Raw genomic sequence first — 12500 nt, 5'->3', positions numbered from 1 at the left:
GCCAGCAGCCAGCATCGTCCTTGGTGGAAGGTCGCTTCCTCCACATCTGGCTGCTGTTGCTGTTCCACCCCCGGGGCCAGACACGGCCTGGGCTTCAGGCAATGCTGCCGGGGCCCGAGGGCAGAGGCTTACCTGGAAAGACCCCCCTGACGAGCCTGGTCAGGCGCTCCAGGATCCCCAGCACAGCGGCTTCTCCCAGCCTCTCGTTGGGCACGTGAGGTGTGTCATCCCTGCAAAACACCACCGAGCCAGTTTGGGGCGCGCAGCTCAGGAGGGGGCCCGAGAAAAGGAAGGGACAGCTCAGTCATGAGGAAACAGGCCGTGGGGAACGGAGCTGGCCCTCCGTGGAGCTGGCCCTCGACATCCCCTGCGTGGGAAGGGCCAGGCTGGAGCCGGAAGTCACGCAGGCCAGAGTGGAAACCTGGGCTCTGCCGGTGACCTGCTGTGGGTCCCTGGGCTGGCTGCTTAACCTCTCTGAGCCTCCATTATCGCCTCTGTAAAATAGGGAAATAATGGTACCAACTCCTAGAGTATTTCTGAGACTTTAATAAAGCGGGGACAATTATATATATAAAATGTAGACGAATGGGGCCGCTCTTTTCCTCGTAAAGAGCATATTTCCTGGGCAGCTGTCCTAACTTGGGCTCCAATAAAGCTCTTCTCCTTTCTTTTTAAAAAAATACATAAAAATAAAATAAAGCAAAACAAGAGGCAGAATAGTAGCTGCTAGGCTGCAACTAATATTATTATGTTAAGAGGAAAGCTTGGGGGTTCGAGTCCCATCTGCAAGTCCCCAGGGAACTTGGGGCCGAAGAGCCATCTCTGAGTCCTGCTCCGTTCCCCAAGGGTTCCAAGGAGTTGGGAGCTGGCATCGGAGTTTAGAGTTCATCTCTACAGCAGATCCAGGACCTGCCCTAGGACCGTTTAGTCCCCCGTTCGGCCGTCCTAAATTCCTGGATCCAACTTAGAAAGGGGGCGCCTGGATGGCTCAGTCAGGTAAGCATCTGACTGTTGATCTCAGCTCAGGTCTTGATCTCAGGGTCATGAGTTCAAGTCCCATGTTGGGCTCCACGCTGGGCATGGAGCCTACTTTTAAAAAATGCACAGCAAGGCCAGGGAGCAGGGGAGAAGAAAGGGAAAGGCAGGGCTAGGGGAGGGGTGGGAGCCCCAAGAATCTAAAGCTGGACCCCATGGGGTGATGGGGTGAGGGGGCTGCTCCCTCAATACTCCCCAGGGAAGTTAATTAGCATAATGGTAGCGATACTGTTACTAGCAGCTCACCCTCACAGGGATTTTCTGTGTGTCGTGCCCACATGCCCTAATTTGTTCTCCCCGACAACCCTCCAAAGTGGATTCTGGTGTTAGTCCTATTTGACAGATAAAGAAACAGGCGCAGAGAGGTGGCAGAGTCTGCATAAGCATGTGTCGGTTGAGGCAGGAAGAGGGAGCAAGAAGTCTGAGCGCTGGCCAGCCCTCCTCACCAGCTCCCTGGTTACCCCTTCCTGTGAAATGGAGTCAGGCACCCTATAAGGCTCCCGCATCCCCCAGTGACCCTCTCTCCTGCTTGCGATACACTGGCCAGTGGACTTGTCTGCCTCACCCACAAGACGGGGAGCTCCCTGAAGGCCAGTCTGGGTTTCTCTCATCTTGGTTCTCCAGTGTCTACCCAGGGCTGAGCCCAAGACACACTGCTCCCCCAAGGGAGGGAGAAAGGAGCCAGTGAGTGAAGGGTGGACCACGGCTGGCAAGGACAGCCAGTTCTGGGCAAGTCAGAGGGCTCACAGCAGCATCTTTGGATGAGAAGCAGACATGGAGTCTGGCTGAATAGAAATCACCCCCTGCCCCCAGGCTATCCTCAGGCAGAGCAGTGCTGTGACCTGTGAGAACTCCCCGGGGCCAGGGCAGCCAGGACACTGGGTCCCAAAGCCAGGACCACTTTCCGCCCCCCTACCTTCTTCCTTCCCTGCATGTGGAACCTAGACCCTGGTGGGAGTGGCCCCAGTGTTCATCCCCCTGACTTAAAATCTGGGAGTTCTCAGGGCATCTGGATGGCATAGTCTGTTAAGCCTCTGGCTCTTGACTTCAGCTCAGGGTCATGGGATCGAGCCCCTTGTTGGGCTCCGTACTTAACAGGGAGTCTGCTGGGGTTTCTCCCTCTTCCTCTGCCTCTGCCCCTCCCCCTGCTCTCCCTCTCTCTCTCTCAAATAAATGAATAAATCTTTAAAAATAAAATACAATCCGGGAGTTCTCCACATACCCAGACGTGCCATGACTGTGTCCCCAGCCTCAGAGAGAGCTGTGTTCTGCTAGGGCTAGGAGACACAGAGTCAAGGGCCCAGACTGTGGGACCAGCCAGGCCCACAGCTCCTTGGGCAGGTTGTGTCCCTCGAGCTTCAGGTCCTTCCTCTCTGAATCAGGGCCAGTGTGAGGACTAGGGGAGCTAGCGTGGGGACGGTGCCAGGCCCGCGGGTGACACAGCAGCGGCCCGGTGAAGGGGAGCTTTTGTGACTGCTCTCACCCCGTCCAGAGGATGAAGTCTGGCTCCGGCTCAATCTCCTTCATGGCGTAGATGGAGGAGTTGATGAGGACCCAGGGAGAGTCGCAGAGGTAGTCGCCCCAGGGGCCTGCGTTGGGCACTGGCTGGGAGCCAGCTGATGGGCACACCTGGAGGGGGTCTTCAGATACCTTGTAGTCAGGGTCAAGGTGCAGGTCAGAGATGTGCCAGAACTTCCCTGCAGGGGAAAGGAGACCCTCTTGGATGCTGGTACCTCCCTGAGCGGGGATGGGGAGGAAGCCCGGGGAAGGGGGAGTCCGGGCTGGGAGAGAGCAGGCTGCAAATGTGAACCGGTTTCCTCAGAAGCCAGGGTTCACAGAGACCTAGCCACAGGGCTCACTTTGCCCAGGGAGGCACTGAGAGGAACAGAGAAAAAGCTTGGCTCTGTCCCTGACCCGTGACCTTTGACCCCCCGTATTTCCTCACCTCAGGGGACCCAGCAGCAGCAGCAGCGGGGTGGGAGGGGGGAGATTTCTAAGCAGAATGCTTGCTTGAAAGCAGAGTTTGGGAAGTGTCAGGGTTAAGCACTCAGGCTCTGGAGCCACATGCAGGCTGTGTGACCTTGGGTGAGTTGTTTCACTTCTCTGAGCCCAGAGCTTCTCGGGCTCCAGGGAAATACATACAACAGTCTGACCTGGGAGAAGCTTACACCACCAATTGCACTGTAAGATCTTGTGCATTAACACCAGCAAAAGCCTGGGGAGTTCGCGTGGAGACGGAGTCCAAGAGCGCTGGACAGGAAGAGGGGTTGCAACTTCAGGTGGGGCTGAACTTGTGTGTGTAGTGGCTGGTGATTCTGGATGCAGCTGGGAGCCGTCCTGTTTGCCGAGGTGGTCCAGGAAACTGGTCTCAGCTTCCAACCAAGGCTGGCCGAAACGTCAAGAATCTCTTGGCGCGAGGAACACCTGGCTGACTCAGTCGGAGGAGCGTGCCGCTCTCGATCTCAGGGTTCTGAGTTCAAGCCCCATGTTGGGTGTAAAGATTACTTAAAAATAAAATCTTAAAAAAAAAAATCTCTTGGTGTGATCGAGAGAAAGGAATCTCAACAAAGAAACAGGTCACATGGGGTGGGTTTGTCATCTGGACCCAGCACAGGGCCTGGGAGAAGTAGTTTCAACGAGCCTTACTGAACAGATTGGGCCTCTGCCCTAAATCCTATGTTTTTGGCTAAGACAAGGGTGAGTGAGGTCTGGGATTTCCTCACCCTCCGTCGCTGCTGTCACTTCCTCCTCCATTTCCTGTCTTGCTCAGCGCCAAGTCCTACCCCCAGACCTGCCCTCAGCCCAGGAAGCCTGACCTGGGTCTGGAAGCCCCCAGCTTCCCAGAGTTGCTTTCAGGGGTCGATAGCCAGGGCCCCACCCAAGCCACAGGACATCGTGTGGCTCTAAAAGAGGTCTGAAGTTCAAGTCCAGCCCCCGATCCTCTCTCCAAGACTTCTTTCTCCTCACCTCTCCTTATTTAAACCTGCTCCCAGGAAAGGATCAGAAGCTTGATTACACTAACGTGCAAATGACTGATTAAGTCATGATCCCTCCCAAGGTCATTACACAGTCACGGCAGCCTTGGACGTACAGTTGACCCTCGGACAATGCGGGTCAGGGGCACCGACTCCCATGCAGTCAGAATTTGTGCATGACTTATGACTCCCCCAAAACTTAACTGCTAATAGCCTACTGCTGACCGGAGGCCTTACTGATAACATAGTCGATTAACACATATTTTGTATATGTATTATATGCTGTGTACAATAAAGTAAGCTAGAGGAAAATGTTATTAAGAAAAATCATAAAGGGGCGCCTGGGTGGCTCAGCCGATTAAGCTTCTGCCCTCGGTTCAGGTCATGATCCCAGGGTCCTGGGATCAAGTCCTGCATCGGGCTCCCTGCTCAGCGGGGAGTCAGCTTCTCTCTCTACCCCTCCACCCTGCTTGTGCTCTCTCTCTCTCTCTCTCTCTAGTAAATAAATAAAATCTTTTTAAAAAAGAAAACAATCATAAGGAAGACAAAATACATTACGGTACCGTATTTATCAAAAAATCTGTGTATAAGTGGACCTGCACAGTTCACACTTGTGTCGTTCAAGGGTCAACTGTGTTGATCATTATCCGCATTTTGCAGATAAGGAAACTAAGGCTAGGAGGTCAACATGCCTGAGATCACACGGTAAATGGTGAAGGTCCTGTGGCTCTCGATTTCCTCCCAGGAAGATGGGATTGCTAAGGCGGTAAGCCCAGCGCCTTTTTTTTTTTTTAAAGTAGGCTCCACTCCCAGTGTAGGGTTTGAACTCACGACCCTGTGTCAAGAGTCGGATGTTCTACTGACTGAGCCAGCCCGGGGCCCCAAGCTGGTGCCTTTTTATTTTTGCTATGTCGTTTTGTAGACAGTCCATGCCTGCATGTTTCTCTTTTACCCAAACTGAAAGTCTTTGTTTATAATTGGGGGAATTCAAACTTGTCATACAAATTGTCATCAATATATGTGAAATTACTCCTCCAGAGACAAAATCCCAAGCCAAAGAAACTAATTGCCCCACTATACTAACTAGTATATGGGCCGAGCTGGTGGGCTCTCCTGAGCCCCTGCCCAGAGACTGGAAGGGGGCCACACCTGCTTCCAAGCCTGAGAGCCGGCTGACCCGGTCAGACAGGGTGAGAGGCCCTTGGCGGTCCCCTGGCTTCCTCTGAAGACCATTCCCCGGCCTCAAGCAGGTTCTTCCTCAACTAACCATAAAGAGGGAGCACTGCTGCCCCTGTGACGTCAGCCCTCTAAGAACGTTGCTTCACTCCAAGAACTCCTTGTCCGCGCAAGGGCTCACACGTCGGCGCTCAGTTTCTCTCTTCCCACAAGCTCCGGTGTAGTCAGAGTATAGAACTGAAACTCCTCCCAGAGTCCCCGGGGATTCGTAGTGACGTGTGTGTGTGTGTGTGTGTGTGTGTGTGTGTGTGTACGCACCCCAGAGTCCTGACTCCAGGAGAGGCCAGGGTAGTGGAAGGAATGGCGTGGAGAGCAGAGGACTCGGCCCCCTTGGGCTCTGGTGTCTTCACTGTGGAGGCAGACGACACAGACCTCACACAGACTCACCCATTCATCTGCCTTGCACGGCCTCTTTCTGGTTCCTCTGCTGTCTTCCCCAATCTTCCCCAGGTCATTGATCGCATGGCTGCTTTCTCCTCATTCAGGCCTCAGCCCATAGGTCACCACCTCAGAGAAGCCTTCCTTGACTACCTTTTCTCAGGTTCCACCCTCGACCACACATCTGGTCACTCGCTATCACCTCCCTCGGTTTTATTTTCTTCAGAGCGCTCTCACGTGATGAAATGATCTTGTTGACTTGCTTATCATCCATCTTCCCCATCTGCAACGTGGGTTCCCTGAGAGTGTGTAGCCTGTCTTGCTCATCTCTGTGTCCTCAGCACCTAGAACAGTGCCTGGGATGTGAAAGATGACCAAATACATATTCAATGAATGAGCAGGGCAGTGGGGAGGATGATGGGACTAATAAGCACTCAAAGAATGTTAGCGAGGTGCCCTTTTCACGCTCCTCTCATTTCATCCTTGCAGCCATTCTGTGAGGTGGGATTCTTATGCCCATTTCACAGATGTGGAAACTGAGGTTCAAACCCAGCCCCTCTGGCTCCAAAGCTGAGACATAGTGGTGACTCAGACCCTCCAGAAGATGGCTTTTATAAAACATATATGTTTCCCATAAATTAGTGGGAGCCATGAGCTTCTGTGAAATTAGTCACAGACTGTGAGGAATTAAGCTCTAAAACATCATGGAGAGGGAGGTGAGTATAAGGACCCTCAGGGAGGTGGGTTATCTGGCTTCTAATCCAGGCTCTTCCATGTGTTGACTGAGGATTCTGGCAAGCCCGTTAGCCTTGCTGAGCCTTGCTGAGCCTTGTTTGAAATCTGGCCTGCTTGTCCGAGAGCAGTAAATAAGATAGTGAAGAGAAAGGGCTGGTAGAGAAGAATCCCAGTACACCACTGTCCCTGCCAGCTACCCCTGGGACCAGGAGAGACTGGGAAGGTGCGGGGCATTGGGCAGTTCAACACTTTACTCTCAGACCAGATTTGCCCAGGCTTTGCTGTGCACAGGCCTCACCTGGGGGTCTCATTAAAATTAAGAGTTTTGGGATGCCTGGGTGGCTCAGTCGGTTAAGTGTCTGCCTTCAGCTCAGGTCATGATCCTAAGGTCCTGGGATCGAGTCTGGCATCAGGCTCCTTGCTGAGCTGGGAGCCTTCTTCCCCCTCTGCCTGACACTCCCCCTGCTTGTGCTCTCTCTCTCTCTGGCAAATAAATAAATAAAATCTTTAAAATTAAATTAAATTCGGGGCACCTGGGTGGCACAGCGGTTAAGCGTCTGCCTTCGGCTCAGGGCGTGATCCCGGTGTTATGGGATCGAGCCCTACATCAGGCTCCTCCGCTATGAGCCTGCTTCTTCCTCTCCCACTCCCCCTACTTGTGTTCCCTCTCTCGCCGGCTGTCTCTATCTCTGTCGAATAAATAAATAAAATCTTCAAAAAAATTAAATTAAATTAAAAGTATATATTCACGCTGCTTGAATCTTTACAGTAAGAACGTATTCATGTGTTCCTTCAGTTTTAAGAAAAGGTATACAAATCTTAGCTGTCATTATCATTCATTAATTATTGAGAATACAAATAAATTTGGTATCAATTACAGTGAGGAGTTGAGAGCACAGACCTGGGTTGGGATTCCAGCTCCACTGCCCACTAGCTGTGGGAACAAGAGCCTCAGTTCACTCATTTGCGAAAGGGGGACAACAGCGCCCCCTACCTCTTAGGGTCGATGAGAGGGTTAATTGAGACAACAGAAGATAATGCCAAGGCATTCACCCTTGCAAAGCAGCAGGTCTGCCCATCCCTGCGGGGTCCTGCAAGTTCCCCTTTCACTACGGGAGGGAGAAGAAATAAGGGGGGAGTGGATGCAACCTTCCCCTGTCACCCCAGCATCCCCTCAGCTGCTGTCCTCTGCAGAGAAAGTGCAGATCCCGGGGCTAGGACTTGAGAATGATGTGAAGACAGATCCTGTCTCCTCCTGGATGGCCGTCTGAGCAGAGGGCTGGTGGGCACAGTCCACCCTCTAGTTTAAATTTTGAGAGCTCAGTTCTGCTCCCCATCCCTGGGCAGGCAAAACAGTCTCCCGGTCTTCCTCTTCAATCACCAAATGGGTTACCAGGCCCCCTTGACCACTAAGGGACAACAAATACAGGGCCCATGGCCTTGTAGCTTTGTAAGGCCCATGGAAAAGTTTGAGAGCTGGAAAAGAATGCATTGGCTCCCAAGTTCAGGGAAAAAACAATGCCATCAAAATCAATAATTCATTTTAAAAGCAATAATGCATTTAGAAATGTATTAAAATCATATAATGTGAGATCCTTTAACTATGATTCCTGATGGGAGGGGGGAGACTTGCAACAATAATTCCTAGGACCTAAGAAGGTCTTAAACTGAGTCTACTTATGATTGGAGACAAGGAAAGGAAGACACCTGCCATTTATTTAGCACCTACTGAATGCCGGATGCTGTGCCAAGCACTCTGCCCGTGCACTCTACTCACAACAAAGTTATGCCATACATTCTAGCATTGTACCATTTTCCAGAGGAGGAAAGTGAGCTAGCTAGTGGCAGACCTATGAGTCACATCGTGTCAGAACAGAAAAGATCACAGTGCACTTTACTCTGTCGCTAGCTAGCAGTGTGACCTTGGATATTAAAAAAAAAAAAAAAGGTCCTTTAAATTTTTACAGCACATTACAATGTATGTGTGTGATCTCACTTGACTATCATGTTTAAACTCTCCTTTACTTTATCCCTATCCTATTTTACAGATAGTGACAAAGAGGCTTGAGGTCACATAGATATTAAAAGGTAGGACCCAGGTTTTCTGGCTTAAGGCAGTGGTTCTTTTTGGAAAGGTCATGCATGGAACCTGGAATAAGGGAAATTCGGTTTTGAATCTTGGCTCCTCCACACTGGCACTGGCAACTTGAATGAGAGATTTCCCCAGCTGAGTCTCAGTTTCCTCATCTGTAAAATGGGGATCATGGTGCCAGTGGCAAAGGGGTGGATGTGTGGATGAGAGGCGCGATCTCACAAGCCAGCCTGAGTGCTTATTCCCTGGGCCGCTTTGCCCCTCAGGCCTCAGTTTTTCTTCTCTTCGGGAGCCTCTGCTTCCTCAAGCGAAAGATGAGAGTTCTGCACAGTTATCTGAAGGCCCTGCCAGTTCTAACGCTCTGTGATTCCATGACTTTCCTCTATTGTTGTGTGTAACCCACGCCACAAGACGAGCTCGGTCGCTATTTTAGTCCTTTGCTTTTGACCCTAAGCGATAACCTCCTCCTTTTCAAACTGAGGCCCTCCAAAACACAGAGGGTTTCCGGGTTCAAGCCAACATTTACGGACCCCCCGTGTTAAGTACGTAGACTGCTCTAGGCTTCTTCTTGAGGGAAATGTTTGCCTACCGTGCTAACCCACACGGACAGGGATTGTCTGTTTGTGCAATTAGAAGCTGAAGGATAACACGGGGCTGCACAGGGCATAGATGAGAGGAGGGGGAGCCAGCAGGCTGCTACCCCACCCAAGCTCTTGGCTAAGGAAGCTGGAAGTATGCAAGAGAGCAAGTATGATTGCTCTCTGATGGGGTGTCTCAACCTTCTCCTGCACTTCAGGAGAGACTCGGAGTCTGGAAAAGCTTACAGGTGCCGTGGAATTGTTTTAAAATTTAATTTTGTTTTTATCAAGATGAAACCAGAGAGGGAGACAAACCATAAGAGACTTTTAATCATAGGAAACCAACTGAGGGTGCCTGCAGGGGAGGGGGTAAGCAAAGGGGGTCACTGGGGGAAGGGCATTAAGGAGGGCACGTGATGTCACGAGCACTGGGTGTTATATGCAACTGATGAATCACGGAACTCTACCTCTGAAACTAATAATACACTATATCTCAATTAATTGAATTTGAATTTAAAAAAAGAAAAGAAATAAAATTTAATTCTGTTTTCAAGGTATAGATGTATACGTTCCAGAAAGTTTGGAGAAAAGAGAAAAAAATAGTACCTATAAAACCCACCATCCCAAGATGACCCTTCGAAGGGCATACCATGTAAGGCAGCTGAGAACAGACCTGGTCCTGCCACTTCCTAGCCGGGGGGCCTGGGCAAGGGTTGGGCTTCCTCGACTCTCATTTGCCTCATCTGCAAAATGGGTATAATGGGAATAGTGCCTGCTTTACAGGGACTATAAAAAACAAATGAGGTTTTTCTTCTTTCATTTTTCAAGTGGGTTTTGAAAGGACAGCAGATGTCAAGCAACGAGCCCGAGCCTGGCCCATCGTAAGTCTCAAAAAATAAATGTTTGCTCTTCTTGGCTCTTTCCTTCAGCGTTCTTTTGTTTGTTTGGACATTTATTTTATAAACAGGGTGAAATTGTACAGCCTGGGTTCATGTCCTGACTCAGACACTTTCCACATGTGTAACCTTGGGTAAGGTGTCTTACTTCTCAGTGACCTCGATAATCCCTACTAGACAAGGTTGTTGCAAGGGTGCAATGTAAAAATTTCAGCAGTGCCTGGCACAGAGTAAGTACTAAATAATTGTCACCATTGTTCTTGGTTTTCCACCAGGTGGTTGCACCACAACCGATTGAGCTAGTGCATTATTACCACAAACAATGCTGCAATGAACAGCTTAGTGCGTTTGTGGGGAGGGGGGATCCTTTTTAACCATTAGGACTCTGGGCTGCAGGTGCCCACTGGCACTTGGATTTCCAAGAAAGCATATTTAAAAGTGAAAGAGTGAGAGGGTGGGAGATCTTTTCAACCATTCCCACCCTCCAGTCAGACTGGCAGGGCCCGGAGGCCCCCAGCAGGGAATAGAGTCTGCCTCCCGGATGAAAGGACCGCTACTCAGCCTTCTGCCAGGCAGGTCACCCTCATAGAGAATGACTCTCAGGGCTCATCCCAGTGACATTTCCACATTTGGGTCACAGCATTTGGAGCCCAGTCCCTCTCGGCCATTATGCTCTTGTCTCCTGTCCCCAGGCACCGGTGCTCCCCCTCGATGGCCTCTAAGATGCCTGGCCACGCCATGGGCTCCCAGCCACTCCTGGGTAGTTTCCAGGGGAGGACTAGAGGCCACCAACTCTTTGGGCTCCAGCCTGGGAGCACTGAGCCCCACAGAACAAGTAACGAGCAGAGCCCTGAGCCTGTCCCTCCCTTGTTCAGCCTCATTTCTGCAGCTACAGAAAGGGTGCTGGGTCCCCTGTCAGGTCCCAGCCCAGGACTCCAGGAAAGGGCAACCTAGCATTCTAAGGAGAACCAGAGGTCCAGCCTGCCCACTGACTCGTGTTCCGCCGCATGGAAATCTAACAGGCATCTCCAACTGAACACATCCCTAATCAAACTGCGGTCGCCTTCTCCTGCACCTCAGCCAATGACAACTCTGTCCTCCCAGCGGGAGGCAAAGACCCTGGAGTCCTGTCACCCCACACCTGCCAGCAGGTCTTGTCCAGAAGCAGACCGTCTCCAACCAGCCCTGCTCCTACCATCCCCGCGAGTCTCATTCTCCTCTCACTGGAGGATGACAACAGTCTTCCCCGTGGGTTTGGCTGCGTCTCCCTTATCAGGGTGACCAACCACCCCAGTGCACCCAGGTCACTGAACTTCAAGTGCTCCGATTAGGCAAGTCTCGGGCACACTGACCTTCAGCCTACTGTGGTCTCTTCTCAATGCACAGCTCAGCGGGCCTTTTAAAACTTACATGAGCCAGATCACCCCACGGCTCTGCCTAAAACCCTCTAATGATGTCCCATTCCACTCTGAGTCCTTACACGCTCTGCGCCAGCCCCCAGCCCCAGCCCCATGGTCCCCAACTTCAGCTCTCCCATTCACCTTGCCTACTCTGCTCCAGCCACTCTGGCCCCAGGCTCGTCCTCACCTGCATGTGTCAGGCGCAGGGCCTGTGTACTCTCCACGCTCTCTTACTGGAATGTTCTCCTGGATGTCCACCCAGCTCCCTCCCTCACTGCCTCAGGTCTCTACTGAAATGTCACTCCCTGGTCCCCCTCCCCACTCCCACTCCTTTCTTCTGCTTTATTATTCTCCATAACTCTTATCACTCCTGAAGTGACACGCATTTATTTGTTCAAGTGCCTTTCGGTCTGCTCCTCCCTTCACTAGGACTGGGGCTTTGTTTCCTTTCTTTTCTGCCGCATTCCTGGTTCCTAGAATAGTGTGTGATATGCAGAAGGCGCTTAACCAACGTTTGTTGGATGAAGTCACACATCTGCCGGCCACCTTCTACCTCTACCAGAGGCTGGCTCTTCCGTACACGCGTCTTCGCGAAGTCAGTGCCCCTCCCCTGGCCCCCTCTGGCCTCCACTTAAGATCTTCAGACTCACTACTCCCCCCCCCCCCCCCAGCTTCCCGCCTTGCTATGTTTAGCAGCCCTTTCAGCTCTCCGTGGGCCGCTTCCAGGAGCCCCACCCCGAGCTCATGGTAGGAAACAAAGGCATCTGGGGGCCTACCCGGTTCAGCTCCGGCGACTCCCCAGGGGGCCAGGAAAAGGAGGAGCTTCAGCAGCCTCATCGGCGGGACTCGCCTCATCGTCGGGACTCCCCTCATCGTTGGGGCTCACTTCGCCGGGGCCACGGGCTTCTCCTGGAGCTGCGGCCGCGGGTGGCCATGGGCTTGAGAAGAACTTTCCAGCCTCTTGCCCTGTGCGCCCAGCGATCGGAGACACTGCCTCCTCTGGCTTTTCTTCCTTTGCCCAGCAGGGTGTGAGCCGCATCAGCCAGGCCTTTGAACTCTGAGGCAGAAAGCAGCACTCGTCCTGCCTGTTCCTCAGTTCCAGCCGGTAATTGGATTCTTCAGGAAACTTGCCCAGCCCGTCACTGACTGGCAAACACCATCTACCTTCCTCGAGC

General features: G+C 52.0%; 1 protein-coding gene across 1 annotated transcript in view; it reads right to left on the bottom strand.

The window, feature by feature from the left end:
* Nucleotides 1–12500, bottom strand: part of SMPDL3B (sphingomyelin phosphodiesterase acid like 3B) — a 21691-nt gene extending 9191 nt beyond the window's left edge. The window contains exons 1-3 of the mRNA XM_034645095.1: nt 12102–12500; nt 2519–2732; nt 133–230 (exon numbers count right to left, since the gene is read on the bottom strand). Coding sequence (XP_034500986.1) covers nt 133–230; nt 2519–2732; nt 12102–12198 — 409 coding nt within the window. The 5' untranslated portion in view covers nt 12199–12500. The remainder of the gene's footprint in view (nt 1–132; nt 231–2518; nt 2733–12101) is intronic.

Source organism: Ailuropoda melanoleuca, chromosome 2, assembly GCF_002007445.2.
Source record: "Ailuropoda melanoleuca isolate Jingjing chromosome 2, ASM200744v2, whole genome shotgun sequence".
NCBI lineage: Eukaryota > Metazoa > Chordata > Mammalia > Carnivora > Ursidae > Ailuropoda > Ailuropoda melanoleuca.
Note: the sequence above shows the minus strand (reverse complement) of the source record. Positions and strands in the feature narration are given on the sequence as shown.